Raw genomic sequence first — 20991 nt, forward strand, 5'->3', positions numbered from 1 at the left:
AAATTCCATCCAAACGGAGTTAGGAATTTGATGTGATTGCAATCAAAGCCCTAGACTTTTTTTTTCTCCCAGAAGCTGACAAAATAATGTCTTATTTGGAGAATTAGAGCACGTATAGGAATATTGAAAGGGAAGACTAACAAGAGAATGTTCACTGTGGCACGCTAAAATGTGTTATAAAACTATGAAAACAGTATGTTGCTAACGTCACTCCAGGCAGAAACAACTCAATGACCTAAGAGCTTGGGCAAGTAATTTGGTCTAAGACAGGGCTAGAATGTCTTAGACCAAAGACACTGGATTCTATGGAATCCCTAGAGATATTAAAAGTCACAGGCTTGGACTTTTCTCGTGGTGCAGTGGATAAGAATCTGCCTGCCAATGCAGGGGACTCAGGTTGGAGCTCTGGTCCAAGTTTCCACCTGCCAAGGAGCAACTAAGCCCAGGCGCCACAGCTGCTGAGCCTGTGTGCTGTAACTCCTAAAGCCGGGTGCCCAGAGCCCGTGCTCTGCAACAGGAGAGGCCACTGCAGTGGAAGCTGGCGAACTGCGAGGCGGAGCGGTCCCCCGCTGGAACAACCAGAGCAAAGCCCACGGGGCAACGAAGACCAAGCACAGACAAAAATAAGATTAGTTAACAAATTAAATTCACAGACGTAAAAAACACCTCTTTTTGCACTCTGGCCCCAAACAAAACAGGTGGAAACACACATCTGGAGGTCTGTTGAACCCATAGGGCCCCTTTTTGTTGAACCCATACCCCTTGACACAATGAGTCAGAATAGCAAGCCCAGAAATAGATCCGAGCTTATGTAAGTATGCATTGTAGGCTCATGTGGCATTCAGCCAGGGGAGAAAGTGTGGATTACTCAACACGTGGTGCTGGGAGAACTAGCTAAGTATTTGGAAAAAAGAAAAATATATACAGATTTATTTTTAAAGTAAGGATTTTATATATTTAAGGAGAATAACCTGAAGAGTTGATATATATCGACCTAGAGAAATGATAACCACAGTCAACCACAACTTCACATCGATACCTCACACAGGTACCATTTTTTTGTGTCTGGACCTGCAATCTACTCTCTTGGCAAATTTCCAGCATTTAGTACAGTATTGTGAGCTGCAGGCACCATGCTGGATGCTAGATCTCTAGTCTTATTCATCCCACGTAACTTTGTACCCTTGGCCCAACATCTCCTTCTCCTCCAAGACTCCCACCGCTGGTCCCGCCATTCCACTCTCTCTTCCTCTGTACTCAGCTTGTTTAGGTTCAACATATCAGTGACATCATGCAGTTTCTGTCTCTGTGTCCCGCTCGCTTCACATGGCATAATGTCCTCACAGTTCATCCACGTCGTTGCGAATGGCAGGGTCTCCTTCCTTTGTGAAGGCTGCGTAATATTCCATTGTCCATATACACACCACAGTTTTGCATCCACTCATTGGCTCATGGACACGTAGGTTGCTTCCACATCTTGACTACTGTTGCTAGTGCTGGGATTAGCATAGGCACATAGACATCTCTTTGCCATACTAATTTCTTTTCCTTGGAGTATATACCTGGTAGAGTGATTGCGGGCTGATATAGTAGCTCTATTTTCAGTTTTCTGAGGAACCGTTGTACTGTTTTTCATATCGGCTGTACCACATAACCTCCCCACTGGCGATGCACAAGGGTTTCCACTTCTCGACATCCTTACCAACACCTGTTCTTTCTGACTTTCTCTGAAAGGAGCCATCCTGATGGGTGTAAAGTGATATCCCATTGTGAAATTATGTTATTTTTGAATTAGAAGAGTAATGAGTGAATATATTCTCATTGTCCATCATTCAGACAATATTGATACAGCTGGAGCCCTATTGATTCACCATCCAATCCCGTTTCCCAGTAATAAGCATGAATTCAACAAATACTGACATTGATGCTGTGGAGCAGCTGAGCCCGTGAGCCACAACTATGGAGCTTGTGCTCTGGAGCCCACGTGCCACAGCTGCTAAGGTCTGTGTGCCCAGTGTGCCCTAGAGCCAGTGCTCCGCAACAAGAGAAACCACTGCAATAAGAAGCCTGTGAACGGCAACTAGAGAGTATCTCCCACTTGCTGCAACTAGAGAAAACCCACACAGCAACAAAGACCCGGCACAGCCAGAAATACAAATAAATTATTTATAGATAGATAGATAGATAGATATAATTCTTGGATCCCTGTGATGTGCCTGACACTCTTCCATGCTGGGGACACAGCAGTGAACAAAACTAACAGCATAAGTGACCATAAGTAGGGAGAGGGAGGGAACTGGGACAAAGGAGCCAACTAGTGCCCACAGACCGAGGCACCTCCCATAAAATCTCCCCAACTGGGTTGTTTATCCTCCAGACCCTGTGGGCCCAGGGCCTAGGAGCTTTTCAAGAGCTTACAACTATGTCTGAAGCCTGGAAATGATTATTGGCTCTAGAATACAGAAAGGAAACCACAAAATGAAGAATAAATGTTTTAATTAAATGCATACAAACAGAGTATTCCAACTCCATGAATTGTTAATTTTAGCGTTCATACAGCATTTCACACATTTGAAAGTAATCTGTGGATTTGATTTCCTCATTTCTCAAGAATTTCCAATTATGCACAGAGTTTGGGAAGAAAATCAAAGCAAATCACGAATTAAATGAGTTATTCATAGACCAAAATTTCAAAAGTGTATTTACAAAAATCCTCTCACTACCCACCACCCCCCCCGCCCAAATTATATTTAGTGTCGATGCAAATTACACTTTGTGTCGATGGAGTGCATTTTTAATCTCTTTGCAGTGGCGGGGGTTTAGGGCTGAGTCATGTACCCAGCAAGGCTGGATTGCCTACAGATGGCCCAGGTGGGTTGTCACTAGTAGGATCGTGCAAGGCCGGTGGCCCCCCTGACCCCAGCCATCTTTGCACGGAATGATTCTGTTATTCCGTGTTGGCAGTCTACTGAGCCTGAGGGTGACATGCCCCTTCAGAGGCACTTTCAAGGGCCTCTTACAGGGAAAGCATAATGCAGAACCCCGGTGGTGTTCATCTCTGTGACTGGTCATGGGCCAGCTCTGACCTTGGTGCCTGGCCCCAAACCTCAGCCTGCTGTGGGACTTGTCCTGGACATTGCAAATGACTCCCTGCTGTGTTCTGATGTCTGATTTCTCAACACTGGTGTTTCTGAGACGTGAACTCCCAGTGGTCCAGACTAACAGCTCTGCTGGGCAGCAGCAGAAACCGTCCCTTTCCTCCTGACCTTGATGTTCTAGGAGTGGCGGCTCTCTCCATCAGGAAGCTGACCGGTGCTGCCTCTCTGCGGGAACTTCTGCCAGTCACTATGTCATCACCTTGGGAAAATCTGATGAGCAGGAAGAAGCTTCCTGTGCTCTGATCCAAGTTATTCCAACTATTCCATTATTCTCCTTGCCTGAGACTCCAGCTCTGACACATTTTTTTTTTACCTCAAATAAGAATTTCAATACTGTCATATGCCTGTCTTTTTTTTTAATACTTTTTTGATGTGAACCATTTTTAAAGTCTTTATTAAATTCGTTCCAATACTGCTTCTGTTTTATGCTTTGGTTTTTCTGGCCGCAAGGCATGTGGGATCTTAGCTTCCCGAACAGCAACCGAACTTGCAACCCCTGCATTGAAAGGCAGTCTTAACCACTGGGCCACCAGGGAAGTCCTCACACTTCTGTCTTTAAGCATGAAACCTGATTTCTGTGAAGATGAAATATTGCCCTTGAGTACATATATATGCAGGAAAAGCATAAAGAACTACTGAGAATGATAAACAGTGAACAGGGTAATGCCGACTACCTCTGGTGATGGTGGAGACAAGGTTACTATATATTGGTCATGAGTAATGTTTTAGATTGGGCATTGGGGACACAAGACTTCATTATATTATTCTGCATAGTATGTTGGTAAGTCAGAAATGTTTAATAAGAAATTAGAAAGAAAAGATGGCATCTGCTCCCATGGTAGGTTAATCTCATTTGTCATCCTCAGCACTTGCTGATTTCTTCTCCGAGCCTCTTTCCAATCAGTGGTTTTTCTCTTTCTCTTGTGACATCTCTTTCTCTGCCAACAATCTCTTCTCGTTCCTTGAAACTTGATTGACATTCCACCCTCTAACCTGACATTCATTTTTGTTAATAACTCTCTCTCTTGTTGGGTGTCCCCCCCCCAAAATGTCTCTTTATCTCCTTGGAAACTGAGTGGTCTTAAAATATCTCAATGTCTCTTACCTGCCACCTCTGCATGTACCACATGGAATCAGAATTTTGGAGCGAGGACAACCTGAGATCATCTACTCCAAACTTCTCATTACAGAGAAGAAAAGAATGGAGACTTGGAGATTAAGCTTCATCTTCAGCAATACCAAATGAAGCTGACCTCAGGTTTGCATGAGATTGCACCCAAGGGGCTAATCTTTGGTCCTGTCCTGAGATGCTGCAGTGGTGGGAGGGAAGTCGATGGACACCTGAACCGAACACAAAAACTAATAAGAAAACCCTAGGAAAACTGAAAGAGGTTGGATCTCTCTCTCTCTCTCTCTCTCTCTAATCATAGTCTGGATTTCCCTGGTGGCTCAGTGGTAAAGAATCTGTCTGCCAGTGCAGAAGACATGGGTTTGATCCCTGGGTTGGGAAGATCCCCAGGAGAAGGAAATGGCAACCCACTCCAGTATTCTGCCTGAGAAATCCCATGGACAGAGGAGCCTGGTGGGCAAAAGTCCATGGAGTCACAGGGTACCACACGACTGAGCGATTAAACAACAACGGTAGTCTAGAGCAGAAGAGAGCCAGATACCATGAAACAGGGCTTGGACCATGCCATTTCTCTCCTTCACATTGCTCTGGGGAAAAATCACTGTGCGCTCTACCTTCCCGGCATGGCAAGAAAACAGCATGAGCCCATGTCAATGTAATGCTAGCCTGGAATAGCGAGGCAGCACTGGAGCATATACAGGGGCATCCAGGCTAGACACACTTGAACGTTCCCTCTCCCAGCAGATGGGGAATTCCCAGAGGGAGGCAGCCCCTAGAAAAGAAAGCGTCTGGGGGAGGAGGTTCTGGAAGATTCACTGAGAAAGAGTATTGCCTGGTCGGGAGAGGGAAAGTGGAGTGGTTGCTTTCAGACAGACTCTCTGACTGCCCAAGGACACACTGCCAGCCAAGGTCATTGGTGGTTCCAAGGACACATGAGTTCAGGAGGGAGAAATACTGAGAGGTCTGAGGAGGGTAACTGTTACAAAAGAAAGGGAACGGACAGAAGAATCTGTATCAAAGGAGACAGAACTAATGGATCAAAGGAATAAGCATCTTAAATAAATATAACAAATGGGGCTTCCCTGGTGGCTCAATGGTAAAGAATCCACCTGCCAGTGCAGGAGACACGGGTTCGATCCCTGGGCTAGGAAGCTCCCACATGCTGTGGGGCAACTCAGCCCGTGTGCCACAGCTACGGTAGCCAGCATGCCCTCAAGCCCGTGCTCCGCAACGAGAGAAGCCACCGCAAGGAGAAGCCCGCACACTGCAGCTAGAGAGTAGCCCGTGGCTAGGGACAAGCCCACGCAGTGACAAAGACCCAGGACAGCCAAAAGTAAATAAGTAAATGAAGTCATTTTAAAATAAGTAAATATAACTAACATTCTCAGAGAGAGGAGGGAAGACACTGGAAACACGAAGCTAGAGGCCAGCATAACAGACGAACGAATTCTAACAATACACTGCATTTGAAAACTGAGTGAAACCCTCGATGGATGCACCGAAGAGCGGGTGGATGCAGACAAAGGACAACTAACAGGTGGAAGACCCCCTTGCAGCAGCTCTCTCAGAAGGCACCAGACAGAGATTAACCATGAGAGCGAATACACAGAGGACTGAGGTCAGAAAAGCAGAAGAGCTAAAGGAGTAACGAGCACTTCTTAAGAAGGAGAAAATGGGAAGGGATGAAATATTTGAAGAAAAATGACCAAGAAGTCCAGAGGAGGGTCTTCCCTGGCAGTCCGGTGATTAAGACTCCATCCTCCCAACGTAGGGGACTTGGGTTCAATCCCTGGTTCAGTTCAGTTCAATTCAGTTGCTCAGTCATGTCTGACTCTTTGCGACCCCATGGACTGCAGCACGCCAGGCTTCCCTGTCCTTCAAACTCCCGGAGCTTGCTTCAACTCGTGTCCATCGAGTCGGTGATGCCATTCAACCATCTCATCCTCTGTCGTCCCCTTCTCCTCCTGCCCTCAATCTTTCCCAGCATCAGGGTCTTTTCTAGTGAGTCAGTTCTTCGCATTAGGTGGCCAAAATATTGGAGTTTGAATATTCCACTGAATATTCAGGACTGATTTCCTGAATCCCTGGCTGGGGAACTAAAATCCCACATACTGCATAAATGTCCAGAAGAGACCTCAGATTGAAAAAAATCTCATCTCTAAGAGGGAAAAGCAACAACAACAACAAAACACCCACACCTAGACACAGTACAATGAAACATTCTTTTCCTCAATTTGGGAAGATTTTATGGATAACCAACAAGGACCTAGTGTAGAGCACAGGGGACTCTGCTCAATGTTATGTGGCAGTCTGGATGGAACGGGGCTTTGGGGGAGAATGGATACTTGTATACGTATAGCTGAGTCCTTTTGCTGTTCACTTGAAGCTATCACAACATTGTTAACCGGCTATACCCCAATACAAAATAAAAAGTAAAAAAAAAAAAAAACAACTCTTTTAAACTTTGGGAAGAGTTTGGCCGTAATTTTTTAAAGTATTCTTTATTTTGCTCTTCTCCTCTGGGGCTTCTTTTCCGTGTATGCTGGTATGCTCAGTGATGCCCTATAGATCTCTGAGGCTTTATTCATTTTAATTCGCTCCTTTCTTTGGATCAGGGCTTCCCCGGGGGCTCAGCAGTAAAGAATCTGCAATGCAGGAGCCGCAAGGAGATGCAGGTTCGATCCCTGGGTCAGGAAGATCCCCTGGAGAAGGGAAAGACTACCCACCCCAGTATTCCTGCCTGGGAAATCTCATGGACAGAGGAGCCTGGTGGGCCACAGTCCATGAGGTCACAGAGTCAGACATGACTGAGCAGCTCACACACACATATTCTCTGAAGTGTGTAGCCCTTGAGTTCTTTTACCCACTTATCCCCATCTCCCGCCTTTTTAACTTCTTATTTCAAAGTCCGGTTTCCTAGGCTTCAGTCCTGGGTTCAGTATAATTTAGTGGTAAGTCACTAAACTCTAAAGATTTCCTAAATGCCTCGCTTATACATCTTCTACCCTCTGACGAGGACAGTCTATGTCTGAAGACACACATTCAAACTTTACTAAACAGACTTAGCTTTCACTTCCTGAGGACACGAGGCTGGAAGGTCAGTCAGAGGCGAGTGTCTGCAGCCTTCTCCCAAAGGTCTTTCCTAACCATGTACATGTGCGCAGCCTTCTAGATCCCTAGGGACATGGTGGAGCTTTGCAAAGTTCCCTGTGGTTTTCTAGTTCTCCAGGGCTTACTTTAAAACGGTTGTTGTTGTTGGCCAGGCTATTGTTTGTTCCAACCAAAATCACAACCCTAGGCAGCTAAGAAATGACTAGCAGATCACTGTTGTTTTGGGTGATGACCTAGAAATACCACTCCCAGTGCCCCCACTCCACGCTACGAGCTGTGAGTTACATCAAATCGCGGTAACACCTTGGGAATGGAGATCTTTCAGGTAGCTTCTAATTTGGACAAAATACTAACTGTGTTCTGGGGCTTCCCAGGCGGCGGTTGCGGTAAAGAACCCGCCTGCCAATGCAGGAGACATGAGACCCGGGTTCAATCCCTGGGTCTGGAAGATTCCCTGGAGGAGGGCATGGCAACCCACTCCAGTATTCTTGGCTGGAGAAGCCCATGGAGCCTGACGGGCTACAGTCCACAGGGTCGCGAAGAGTCAGACACGACTGAAGTGACTTAGCACCTAGCAGGCACGCACTGACTGTGCTCTAGGAATGTGGCTTTAACAGAGGTCCAGAAGAAATCGGTTTTCTTCACCAACTTTGAGACTGTTAACATTTCAAGGCTACTGGGCCATCAAGGTGAGGAGGGAGAGAGGACAGGAATAGCCCCAATTTAAAAGGCCACAGACACCACTGTCTTGTTGAGGTTCAGGAGTTTCTCTTGGATAGATAATTTTCAGTTCAGTCAGTGGTGTTGGTACATTCCTAAAGTTCTAAAATGGTTGGTTTTAGTTGTACTGTCAGTATTTTTGATGTTTTTGTGGGAGAGTGGTTCACCAAGAACCACATTTCACTATTCCAGAAGTTGATCTCCCTAGAAAGCATTAAAAAAAAAAGTGCCTCAGGAATATGGGAAATGAATTGAATCGAGGAAGACGCAATGAGATATGCAAGTAATATAAATAAGTTATTATATATATTAAATAAATAAATAAACCAGCTAATTCAGAAATAAAGCTGTACACTGGAAATGTGGCTGGGGAAGGGGCATGAGGAACCAACAGAGGGAGGAAACACTGGAGAGAGCTGAAATTATGCTAGATAACTTGTCCTTTTTAAGGAAACTCATAGATTTGTTAAGAAGTTGACAGGGAGAATTCCCTGGTGGTGCAGTGGATAAGAATCCACCTGCTGATGCGGGGGATACCGGTTTGATCCCTGGTCCTGGAAGATTCCACATGCTATGGAGTAACTAAGCCACAGCCTGTGCTCCACAACAAGAGAAGCCAGCTGCAACAAGAAGTCAGCTCCCTGCAACTAGAGAAAGCTCAAGCAAAGCAACAAAGACCCAGCTCAGCAATAAATAAATAAAACGTTAAAAAGAAGTTGACCGGGGCAAGAATAAACATAAGTAAGGATCATAATAAGCTAGGGTTAACCATGAGAAGCATATAAATGAGATGCATTATTTTCTACAGAATAATTTGATTTTGCCAATGGAAAGTAGAAAACCCAAACTTTCTCACTGAAGAAAGGGCATTGTGAACCATTCCAAAGATGGAAAGGAGTAGAAAGAAAATACAGTAAACAGAAAACACAAAATGAGACAGTAGATGGAAGCCCTAACACAACATTAATAAATATAAATGAGGATAAATTAAATTCACAAATCAAAATACAGAGACTCTCTGACTGACTCTAAAATCAACATGTAATAATATTTTTTTAAAATAAGAGACTGTTGAAGCAAAATTGGAAAAAAAGTTTTGGCACATAAGAAAGAATTTCACAGTAGCAATTCTAATATTAGAAGAAAAAAAAAGAATTTAAGGTAAAAATTAACAAAGGGAAAATAGAGATACTATATGCTGATAAGGAAAATAATAAATTAAGGAGAAACAACAGGGAATTCCCTGGTGGCCTAGTGGTTAGGATTCTGGGCTTTCACTGCTGTGATCCAGGCTCAGGTCCTGGTCGGGGAACTGAGGTCCCATAAGCTGTGCAGCATGACCGGAAAAAGAAGAAGAAATAACATCATAAACATATACACACCCAGCAGTGTGCCCTCAAAATACATAAAGCACAAAACAACTAAAATGGGGAAAATGGGGAGGGGAAAAATAGGAGCCGGGAATTAAGACATGCAAACTATTCTGTATAAAGGAAGCTACAGGGATATAATGCACAACACGTGCAATATAGCCAATACTGTATAATCACTACAAATGGAGTCTCACCTTAAAAATGTGAATCGCTATATACGTTACACATCCAACACTTATATATTAATACATCAACTATACTTAAATAAGTAAATGAAATGAAAAAATGAGGGAAATGAATGTATCAACAGTTACATTTGGAGCTGGTATCACAACTCTTTCAGAATAGGATACATCAAGCAGATCAAAGATAAGCAAGACAGAATATTTGACTAACACAGTTAATAATCTTAAACTAAAATATATGTACACACATAACTCTTTATACTGACCCAACAAAGAAAATCTCCACAAATTACAAAGAATGACACTGGTTATATTTTCCAACCATAATGAAATAGTTAGGATTGAATAAAAGGAAATCTTAAAAATCTCATATTCCTAGGAAAAAATTAAAATTACTCTTGGGCTAAAGAGGAAATGACAAGAGAAATTATGAAATACTTAAAACTGAATTACAATGCTAAGGTTTGTGCTGAATTACAGTGTCCAAATTTGTACTAAAGCAGCACATAAGGGAAATTAAAACCTTGACTATGTTTATTGGAAAGCAAGAAACACTGGGAATAAAAGGTGTTAGTGTGTAACTCCAGAAGTTAAAGGGAAAAAAAAAAAGACAGCAACATAGTGAACCCACAGAAAGAAGGAGGAAGGCAATAAAAATAATGGGAGAAATGAAAAGAGAGCAAAACAGTGGACAAAATTAACAAAAGCAAACACATGTCCTTAAGAAACATTAAATACAAACTTCAGAAAAGAGTAACTAAGCAAAAAAGCACTGTGTTCAGCTGAGTGTGGGAAGTTTTTGCCCATGCTGTTACCTTAAGGCTGCAAGTTGGTGCTTCTCCTGTGGAGAACAGTATGGAGGTTCATTGAAAAACTAAAAGTAAAGCTGCTATAAGTTCCAGCAATCTTACTCCTGGACATATATCCACAGAATACCATAATTCAAAAAAATACATGCCCCCTTAATGTTCACAGCACGACTATTTACAGTAGCCAAGACATGGAAGCAACCTAAATGTCTATCAAAAGATGAAAGGATAAAGAGGTTGTGGTGTATATATATATACAATGGAATATTGCTCAGCCATAAAAAGAATGAAATAATGCCATTTGCAGCCACATGGAAGGACCTAGAGATTATCATACTAAATCAGATGGAGAAAGATACGTATTATATAACTTATATGTAGAATCCTTAAAAAATGATACAAATGAGCTTTTTACAAATCAAACTCACAGCCTTGGTAAACAAATTTATGGTTACCAAAGGAAACAGTGGTGGGGAGTGGGGCATAAATTAGGAGGTTCGGATTAACATATATACACTGCTATATATATGGGGCTTCCCTGGTGGTTCAGATGGTAAAGAATCTGCCTGCAACACAGGAGACCTGGATTTGGTCCCTGGGTCAGGAAGATCCCCTGGAGAAGGGAATGGCAACCCACTTCAGTATTCTTGCCTGGGAAATCCCATGGACAGAGGAGCCTGGCGGGCTACAGTCCACGGGGTCACAGAGTCAGACATGACTGAGCAACTGAGCACACACACAATAACCTATATGGGAAAAGAATCTGAAAAAAAAAGATGTGTACATACAACTGAATCACTTTGCTATACACCTGAAACTAACAACATCATAAATCAGCTATACTGCAATTTTAAACAAAAAATTTTAAAAAAGAAGAGAAAAAAATGACACCAGATAAAACACTGGTGAAAGGATATTGTGGAAATATGAACTGAGAGCTCCAAATGCTCCGATTTAACCTTGGCTAAAATTGTAGTTGGAATGAAGGTCATAGACCACAGCTTGAAAGTCTCAGGAGGAATTCACTTTTGAAAATGCAAGGTATGATTCTTGATCCTGGCTCACAGCCTGGAGATGAGCATCACCAGCTTGTGAGTTCCCCGAAATCCTTCCATTTCCCAAACATTTAAAATTCCTCGCAGGGTGGAGAACAACCCTCAGGTCCCTACAATTGCTTAGGCCTTGCCAAGTCTTTTTTTTGGCCCCTTCATGAGCATCCGCAACTTCCCCTATCAGGTAATCAAACCCCCAGCCCCTGAAGTGAATGCACAAGGCCTTAACCACTGGACCAGCAGAGCAATTCCCTTGCTAAGTCTTTTAGTAGCTGGAGAGCAAAGGAGCAGCTGCTTTGCTGAAGGAAGGAGGCAGCAGCCCTCCTATCCCAGGGCAACCTCAAGCTCTCTTAGTGCGACAGGAGCAGAATTGAGAACCTACTGTTCATCTCAGAAACCTCAACTCCCAGAGCCAAACTCAAGAGGAGACAGAGTCTTCCTCCTTTAGATCTGCTTCTTTCACTTAAAAAAAAAACTGTGGTAAAACATAAAATTGACCACCTTAAACTTGTGTAAGTGTACAGTTCAGGAGAAATAAATCCATTCAATTAGTTGTGCAACCAACCTCCACCCTCCTTCATCTTGGAAAAATAAAACACTATGCCCATGAGACGACACTTCCCGTTCCCCCTGGACCCTAGCCCTGGTAACAACCGTCTACTTTCTGTCTGTAAGATTCTGACCGTGGGAAGGACCTCATGTTGTCACCAAGCCAGGTTCATCTGCCCAACGTACAGTGAGCCTGGGATGCTGAGGTTTGCTGCAGAGAAAGGGTCTATTCAAGAGGCAGACAAGCCAGGAGATGGGAGAACTTACCTCAGATCCACCTCCTGGAAGGCCAGGGCCTTGGGGTATTTACAGGATGAAGAAGCAGGGTGGTTTGAGGCACGGGGAGCGTGGGGAAAGGCGATTGGAAATGAGAAAAAGGTGAGGCAGTTGTTCTGTGCAGGTGCCCGTACAGCTACGTCAGGCTTCCCCACCGGACCTATATTCAGAAAAAGGCAGCATTTTTTGTTTCCTCCAACAGCGCACAAGGGTTTCAGTTTCTCCACATGTTTGTCAACGCTTGCTATTGTCTGGGGTTTTTTTGTTTTTGCTTTTTTTTTTTTTTTTTTAAATAGCAGCCATCCTAATGCGTGTGAAGTGGCGGCTCACCATGGTTTCAGTTTGCACTTCCCTAATGGCTGCTAGAGATGGAGAAGAGGGCGACAGGGGATGAGATGGGTGGATGGCAACACAGATGCAATGGACATGAACCTGGGCAAACTCTGGGAGACAGTGAGGGACACAGAGGCCTGGCGTGCTGCCGTCCATGGGGTTTCGAAGAGTTGGACACGACTGGGCGACTGAACAACTACAAAACGGTTATTGAAATAGAGCATCTTTTCATGTGTTTGTTAGCCATTTGTATACACTCTAAGGCGAAATGTCTGTTAGAGTCCTTTGCCTATGTTTCTAATCAGGTTGCTTGATTTTGTTACGTTCTAGTTCTTTTTATATTCTGGATACGAACCCTTGGATCTTCAAGTGGGCCATGCAGCCGCTTGCCCTGTTTCTGTCACACTTAACATGACTGTCACCCACCCTGATCAAGACTGAAGCAACAGAAGGGTAGCCGGTCTCAGGAAGAGATAACCGAGGGGCTGCTCTGGGCTGGCAGCGCTGCTGGTACCTGTGTTTCTTACCCCGTCTCCTGTAGGTGTCCTGTCTCTCACTCAGAGGCAGCTCAGCATCAGTGACAGCATCAGTGGCACCTGATGCTCGGGGTTTTTTTATCTGTCTTTCCAGCTCCAGGAGCTACAGGGTCCTCAGGAAGCCGGCCTCACCCTGAACTGGAGCTTTGGGAAGAGCTGGGACTGGGTTTGCCCAAGGAAGCCAGTTGGGTCATTTCCCCGTGTGTTTGGTGCCCCCTGGTGGAATACTTCTGAACTGTGAGCTGACCCGCTTCCCCTCACTGCCAGTCTTGGTTTGAGTCAGCAGCCCTCCGCTTATGGCCCTCAGCCTACCCCTCTTGCACATACTCCATGTGGAGCTAGAAAATGGCCTCTCTGGCCTGAGAGGATGCCCTCGCCCCTCACACAGGGCAGAGGTGACACAGCAGTCCGGGACTGCAGCCTATGATGGGTGACATGCGCAAAGCTGGAATTTAGATGACATTAGTATAGACAAGACTATGGTCTTTCCAATCGTCATGTACAGATGTGAGAGCTGGACCATAAAGAAGGCAGAGGGCCAAGAACTGATGCTTTCAAACTGTGGTGCTGGAGAAGACTCTTGAGAGTCCCTTGGACAGCAAGGAGGATCAAACCAGTCAGTTGTAAAGGAAATTAACCCTGAACACTCATTGGAAGGACTGATGCTGAAGCTGAAGCTCCAATACTTTGACTACCTGGCACGAAGCACCAACTCAGTGGAAAAAACCCTGATGCTGGGAAGGACTGAGGATAGGAGGCTATGGAGATGACAGAGGATGAGATGGTTGGATGGCATCAATGGACATGAACTTGGGCAAACTCTGGGAGATGGTGAGGGACAGGGAAGCCTGGCGTGCTGGGTTGCAAACAGTTGGACATGACTTTGAACAAAGTCATGAACAAACTGAACAAACCAAGGATGGTTTGACTGAACAAACCAAGGATGAAGTTTCCTGCACTGAAGGTACCTGCTTGGGCCTCCCCATTCCATCTTAGACGCCCCCGAACCCCTGCCCTGGATCCCCTACCCACAGGCATGCAATTCTAGCCCCCAGAGACTGCCTTTGGGTTCATGCCCTGGGACCCTGGCTCTGAGGGCAGGGGGGTCATCTAGGGATGGGGCTTGGGGCTTCACGTGGCCAAGCTGCACAGCAGACCAGGGGCTCGGTGCCAGACTCAGAAATGAAAATGAACATTCAGAGCCCGCATCCCTTGGGTTCCAGGACACCATGCAGCTCTGCCGGGCGAGAAAGGACAGGCAATGTGACGTTGGCTCAAAGGAAGGGATCATGTCATCAGATGGCACGACTTAAAAGATCATAGAGACCAAGATCTTGTTTTTCAGCCTCGGAAGATGAGACCAACAGGTAAGTGACTTGCCCGAGGGGTCATATCTTAAGCTTTGCTTCTGTAGCAGAAGCCATCTCACCACATCACCCTCCCATCACAGACCACAGGCTGCCAGGATCCAGACGAACTTCAGTCCAGTCCAAACTCATGTCTCCAAGCTATTTCCCAAACAGAGCTGAAAAGAGAGTCAGGTTTCCTGAACATAGCTCTGGAAAAGCCTCTGGGTATTGTGAATGCCTTCTGCTCTGCTTCACATCACAAGTATCACTAAACCGCCATATCTCTGGGCTCAGTGACAGTCATCCATTGTAGAAGGCAGCTGGTAGGCCTAGGAGTGTTTTTGTTATATTGTCTTCCATTTTTATGATTTAGGCGCTGGTTTTCTATTACTCTGGACTCTGCCACTTCTACAGACCTTTTCCCTCATCACATGGGTTCAGAATTGCAAAGTCATCTATGATCCTTGGTACCTCCTTCTTCTCTGACCTCCACTTTATTATTAATCAATAACCAAGGGCTATATTATTGATTCCATCTCTGACACTCCTTTGCATACTGTATTAGTTTTCTCCAGCTGCCATAATAAAACATCATGGGCTGGGTGGTTTAAACCATAGATGTTTTCTCATAGTTCTGGAGGCTGAAAGTCTGGTTTTGAATTTTAACCTTCTGAGCCTTAGTTGCTTCATCTGTAAAATGAGTGGATGCTCTGACTTAATGAGATGGCTTTGTCTTAGCATGGATATCCCAGATTTCTGCCACTCTGGGGTTGGGGCCCAGATTTCTCCCTGAGTCCAAAAGGTCACACAGGGCTTCCTTGGTGGTTCAGTGGTAAAGAATCTGCCTGCCAACGCAGGGGAAACAGGTTCAATCCCTAGTCTGGGAAGATTCCTCATGCCTGGGAGCAGCTAAGCCTACGTGCCACAACTATTAAGCCTGTGCTCTAGAGCCCGGGGGCTGCAACTATTGAAGCCCATGCACCCTAGAGGCTGTGCTCTGCAACAAGAGAAGCCACTGCAATGAGAAGCCCGAGCACGACAACTAGAGAGTAGTCCCTGCTTGCTGAAACTAGAGAAGGGTCCATGCAGCAACGAAGACCCAGCACACCCCAAAATCAACAAAATTGTTGGGGGAAGAAAAGGTCACACAGAAAACTACCAACACTGGTGTTTTCCAAAGTACCCTCTAGGGAACACTAGTTCTGCAAGGTAGTGACTTGCAAACCTGGAAGAAGGTTGATACGTGTCACGTCAGGGGAATTATAGGGCAGACAAAGCTAAACAAATTTGTTGGCTATGGGGCTTTCCAGAGTCTTTAAATGCTCATATGTATTATCAGTTTCTAAGATATTTACATCATTTCTTAAATTATTTCTTAATTATTTACATCATTTCTTAAATTGTTTAGCCCAGAATTCTTTTTTAATGCCCCTCCCCACCCCCACCCCCCACCTCCCATCCCGCTAGAATCAAGTGTTCTGCAAAACTCACCTGGGAAATGCTGGTTTAAGTCAGCCTGGGCAGAAAGGTTAATGGCTCCTCCAATTTTTACTTTCCTCTGAGCTTGAACAAACATGTGCTAGAATTCTGTATCTCTGATAGCCACGAGGCTGCCCGCTAAGAATTTTATTTACTTTTAATGGTATGAAGCTGAACTGATCCAACGGCTTGTTACTAGAGTAAAAGTCGTACATCTTGGGTGTAAGTCTTTGTGACTGGATCATTCCTTCAATATGCAAGCCTATTTGAGCATCTCCATCAGTTTTTCTCCCAGCACTCAACCATCATGCCTACCCTGCTCCTCCTGCAATTCTATTTGAACTTCTCGCTTGACATTCAGCATAACTTGTCTTTATCCCTGGGTATCGATGTTTTCTGTTGGGCCTGCCGGCTGGCCTTTATCCCTGGTTTCTGGAAGACAGCCTCTAAATTTTTGAAATTTCCTAAGGTATGAGTGTCCTTGGTATTCTTGGTGGGTCTCTCTGGACCACACCTGTTTTTATGGTAATGAGGTGACTCTGGGAGGGCCCCTGGTTTATGTTAATGAAGTAACTAAAGATAGACCCTGGTTTATGCTAATAAGATGACTCAGGATGGACCTCTGACTTATGTTAATGGAGTGACTAATGAGGGACCCTAATGCTAATAAGATGACTCAGAAGGCTGCCATGCCTGATAGACCAACCACATGCTGGAAGAGAAGTTTGGGGTTTTGAGTCCTGTGACATCAGCCTGACTTCTGGGAAGTGGACAGTGGCTAAATGACTCAATGAACCATGCAGCTATAATGGAGTTCTGGTAAAAACCACAGATGCTAGAGTCTCCCCAGTGGAGATCGGTGTGCTCAGAGGTGAGGGGTCCTGACTCCGTGGGGAGAGGGCTTGGCCACTTCACCTTTGGGACTCTCTGAACCTCACCCTATGAGTCTCTTCTCTTGGCTGTTCTGAACTGCATCTTTTGTCTACAATGAAACTGTAATCTTTCATGCAGTGCTTTCCTAGGTTCTGGGAGTCATTCTAGTGAATTATTGAACCTGAGGAGGAAAGTAGGAACCCCAAATTTGTAGCCAGTTGGTCAGAAGTGAGGGTAATCCTGGGGACCCCCAAATTTGTGGCTGGTGTCTGAATTGAGGGCAGTTGTGTGCTTCTTAACCTGCGGTGTGACTCCAGGTGGCTGGTGTCAGAAGCCATTGCAATTATGCTGAGCACAAGGAATCGGACATAAGAGGGTACATTCTAGGAACTTCCCTGGTGATCCAGTGTAAGATGACAGCACTCCCAACGCAGGGGGCCCGGGTTTGATCCCTGGTCGCGGAACTAGATCCCACATTCTGCAACTAAAAGATTCCACATGTCCTGACGAACACTGAAGATCCTGTGTGCCAACACTAAGACCTGATGCAGTCAAGCACAATTCTTAAAAGATGCAGTGGATGATTCTGATTGAGTCATAAGGCTGTTGTGGGTGGTCCAACGGCACAGGTAGCATGTGCACCACCTGTAGCATCCTGGCTCTGGAGGTGGTATAGACCATCCTGGCCGTAAAGAGGCTGCTGCACCCTCATCAGAGCAGATATAAAAAAATCTTCACGTGCTCTTACGTGGTGGAGCCTGCAAAATTGAGTCCAAAGGACGTGAAATGACTTTCGCTCTGACTGAAGTATGGGAGACGAGTCTAGTATCCTACTCCTGGTGACACACACACTGGAGAGTAAGAATGAAAACCTATCCACCTCCACACCCACCCAATACACATTACTCTTCCCATCACTTTCTCTTGTTGGAGACTTAAGTATCTGGGTGTAAGTACGACACTTGTATATCACTGCAGAGAGAGACAGGCAAAGAGAAGAGTTTTGGTTTCATTATCATCCTGACCTGCCCTATAAGGATAGGGCTCATGCCTTAGGATCCACAGGAATGCACGTGACTCACCAAAGTCGAGGCCCCCTCTGCCAACTGAATCCTGCAGGTCCCATTGCCTTCCTGGCCCCATCAGCTTCATCTGAGCACTTCAGCCATGGCTGAAATCAACAACAAACCATGCAAAGCTCTTCCAAACCCCATCGCCACAAGAGTGACTACAGCGGGAACATTTTTTGTTTTATAGCAAATGTATTCTTGCACCATTATTTTCAAAAGACTGAATGGCCAAAAGTTGAATCTCCTTTTACTACAAAAGTAAAGAAAATCATGCAGTGAGATGACCCTGTGGAGCTTTGGCACAGACACGCTTCTCTCTTGCAGGGCTTCCTGCAGCCCTTCGGGACTCGTGGGCTTTGCCCTCGGCAGACTGAGTCTTGTTCACCCCTCCGGATCCTTCCCAGATCAGTGTGCATCCTGGCTCTGTCTCTCAGCCCCTCCAGTCAGAGTGTTCCTCCCTCATGGCCTTCACTAGCCAGTCCCGTTCAGTCCCCTGCTCAGAGTCGCTTGTGTCACTGGCCTCCACAGCCAGCAGCTTGGAGTAGTTGATTTTCCGCTCCTGGGGCAGTCTGGGCTGGATGGACAGGAATAAGGCCAGCCAGAGCAACAGGAGGATGCAGCAGGCCTGGTAGAGCACAGGCAGGCTGAAGCGCATCACCACGAAGCCCCCCACAAAGCTTCCCAGGCTGGCCCCGCTCCCACAGACGTGGCCTCGGAACACGGCGCTCAGGGGTCTCTCTGTTCCAGGAGTGGCCAGGTGCTCTATGGAGGTACTGACTGCCCACCACAGAGCCCCGTGGCTGAGGGCGCTCAAGATCTGAGCGGGCAGGACGGACCACCAGCTCCAGAGAAATGAGTAATACAGCAGCTGCCCCGCCAGGCAGCCCAGCCCCAGCCCCAGCGTGCCTACCCTGGACAGCTTCCTAAGCAACGGAGCTTTGAAAGGATGAAGCGTAATTTCCCCCAGCAAGCCCAGGGCCACCGAGAAACCCATGGTCAGCTCGCTGCTCCCGTGGTCTTTCATCTGCCAGAACAGGAAGTTCTGCACTGCACTGGTGGCGCCTCCTGTCAAGAAGATGGTGAGGGCCAGGACGGTGAGGTGGGGGTCGCCGACCACGAGGGACAGGGCTTTGACCGTCCTGTAGCTGGGCTCCTGCCGCCGGCAGACGGGGACGGGAAAGGCGATGCTCACCAGTAAAGCCAGGGCGCTGACCAGGGAGTAGCCGTAGAAGTGCACCACGCCCCGCGGGCCACTGGTCGCCAGGAAGCAGTCCAGCGGCCCCACCAAGGCCGCAATGCCGCACACGCCGACTGATGTGCCCAGCAGCCTCCACACCCATAGGCTTCTGTAGCGGTCAGTGGCGTCCACAAAATCCAGGTATTCATAGAGGCTGTCGTCAGCCACCTGCTCCAGAGGGGATGTCAGCAGCTCCCAGAGCACCACGGAGCCCAGCGAGAGGATGAAAGTCCACTGCAGCCCTTCCAAGGAGAGGCCGAGGGCCCTGCCGTCCCCCTCGGCTGCCGACTGGTTGGCTGGACTTGCCAGGGCCGTGCCCCCAGCAGACAGAGGGAGTGGCGGACTGACCACTCTAAAAGCACCTTCGCGGGGAGAACCTGTCACTCCTGGAGTGTCGGGATGGAGGAGAACTCCAGATCTGTTCCTGGTTCCTTGGGTGGAGCCCACGGAGGAGCCCGGTGGATAACTGAAAGGTTCTTGGCCACTTTCCCCAGGCCCTTCTCCGAAGCCACGGGTTCCAGCGACCCCAGAACTCTTCGCCCCTGGGAGGCTGAGCACCCCCGCTGGGGAGTTGGAGGCTGGCTCTGAGGCCAAGGTGACAGTCACAGTTAGTGCGACCCCCGGTGGTGGGCCCTCGGTGGTCAAGCTGTGGCTTCCATTACACCGGCGGTGCCCTGGGTCTCTGTCCAGGGGCGGCACCAGGACCATAAACAGGCTGGCCCCCGCCGAGCCCAGAAGCGAGGCGGTCATGAGCACCCTCCGCTTCTGGTGGCTTCTGGCCAGGAAGGCACAGAAGGGAGCCCAGAAGGCAGCGATGAGGTGCTTGGTTCCCATGAGGATGCCCACCCAGGGCGCGGCCAGGCCCAGCTGCCGCAGGTAGAGGGTCAGGAACGGGGTCACGCAGGCATCCCGGACTCCACACACCAGGTGGAAGAGCCTGGCCACCCTCAGCGCCCTGCTGATGTCCCACTGGGGGTTGGCGCTCATGGCTGCCCGGCTCCCTCAGACCCGGGCGGGCGGCCGCCGCGTCCTGTCCCCCGGCGGGAGGCGGGGGAGCGAGCCGCAGGGCGCCTCCAGCCTCCGGCGGCGCCGCGGTCACCGGGTCAACGGCCGCCCCCGCCCCCACGTCCGGCCACCGGCCCGGAAGTGGCCCCGCCCGGAGGACGCCGCACCTCGGGGGCGGGGGCTGCGCACCTGCGGGGCGCACCTGCGGGGCGTGCGCAGGTGCGGGAGGCTTGAGGGCTGGGGCCTGCGGGGTGCGCTCCAGGCCGCCCCTCAGGGCCCCACGTCGCCCGCGAGGCTGAGTTACCTCCCTGAACTTCTAGAGGCAAGGAAAACTTGGCGAGCGAGAATGAATTCGTGATATGACACCCCGCCCCCACGTCATGCCCTTCAGGTGTTTACTCACTGGCCCCCTGATTAAGGACCATCCGGTTCCCCCTCAGGAACCGTCCCTGCCTCCCTCCCTGACAAATCCTGCCCCTTCCCCAGGCTCACTTGGTCACCTTCCTGCTTATTTTCCTCCACAGCAGTGTCCCTGTCAGACACACTACTGGCTTCTATTTCAGGGGTTTATCTTGTTGACTGTCTCTCTCCCATCAGAATCAAAGTGCTATTTTTGTCCCCAGGGCCTAGAACAGTCTGATTGGATGTGAGCTGCCCCTGGAAGAGGCATGACTTTAGGCAACACAATTTCCTCCAGTGGAGACATCCCCTGAGAGGGACTGACAGCTGAAGGCGGACTTGAGGTGG

The 20991-nt window shown here is 47.4% G+C and overlaps 1 protein-coding gene across 1 annotated transcript; it reads right to left on the bottom strand.

Moving 5' to 3' along the window:
* Positions 1-9228: 9228 nt before the first annotated feature.
* Positions 9229-20339, bottom strand: MFSD6L (major facilitator superfamily domain containing 6 like). Its single transcript, XM_060395419.1, has 2 exons — positions 12354-20339; positions 9229-9445 (listed from the first exon to the last, which is right to left on the bottom strand). Exon 1 carries the CDS (start codon positions 20224-20226, stop codon positions 18433-18435), a length of 1794 nt encoding a protein of 597 aa, XP_060251402.1. The 5' UTR covers positions 20227-20339; the 3' UTR covers positions 9229-9445; positions 12354-18432.
* Between the last annotated feature and the right edge of the window lie 652 nt (positions 20340-20991).

The sequence above is a fragment of the Ovis aries genome, chromosome 11, assembly GCF_016772045.2.
Source record: "Ovis aries strain OAR_USU_Benz2616 breed Rambouillet chromosome 11, ARS-UI_Ramb_v3.0, whole genome shotgun sequence".
NCBI classification, from domain to species: domain Eukaryota; kingdom Metazoa; phylum Chordata; class Mammalia; order Artiodactyla; family Bovidae; genus Ovis; species Ovis aries.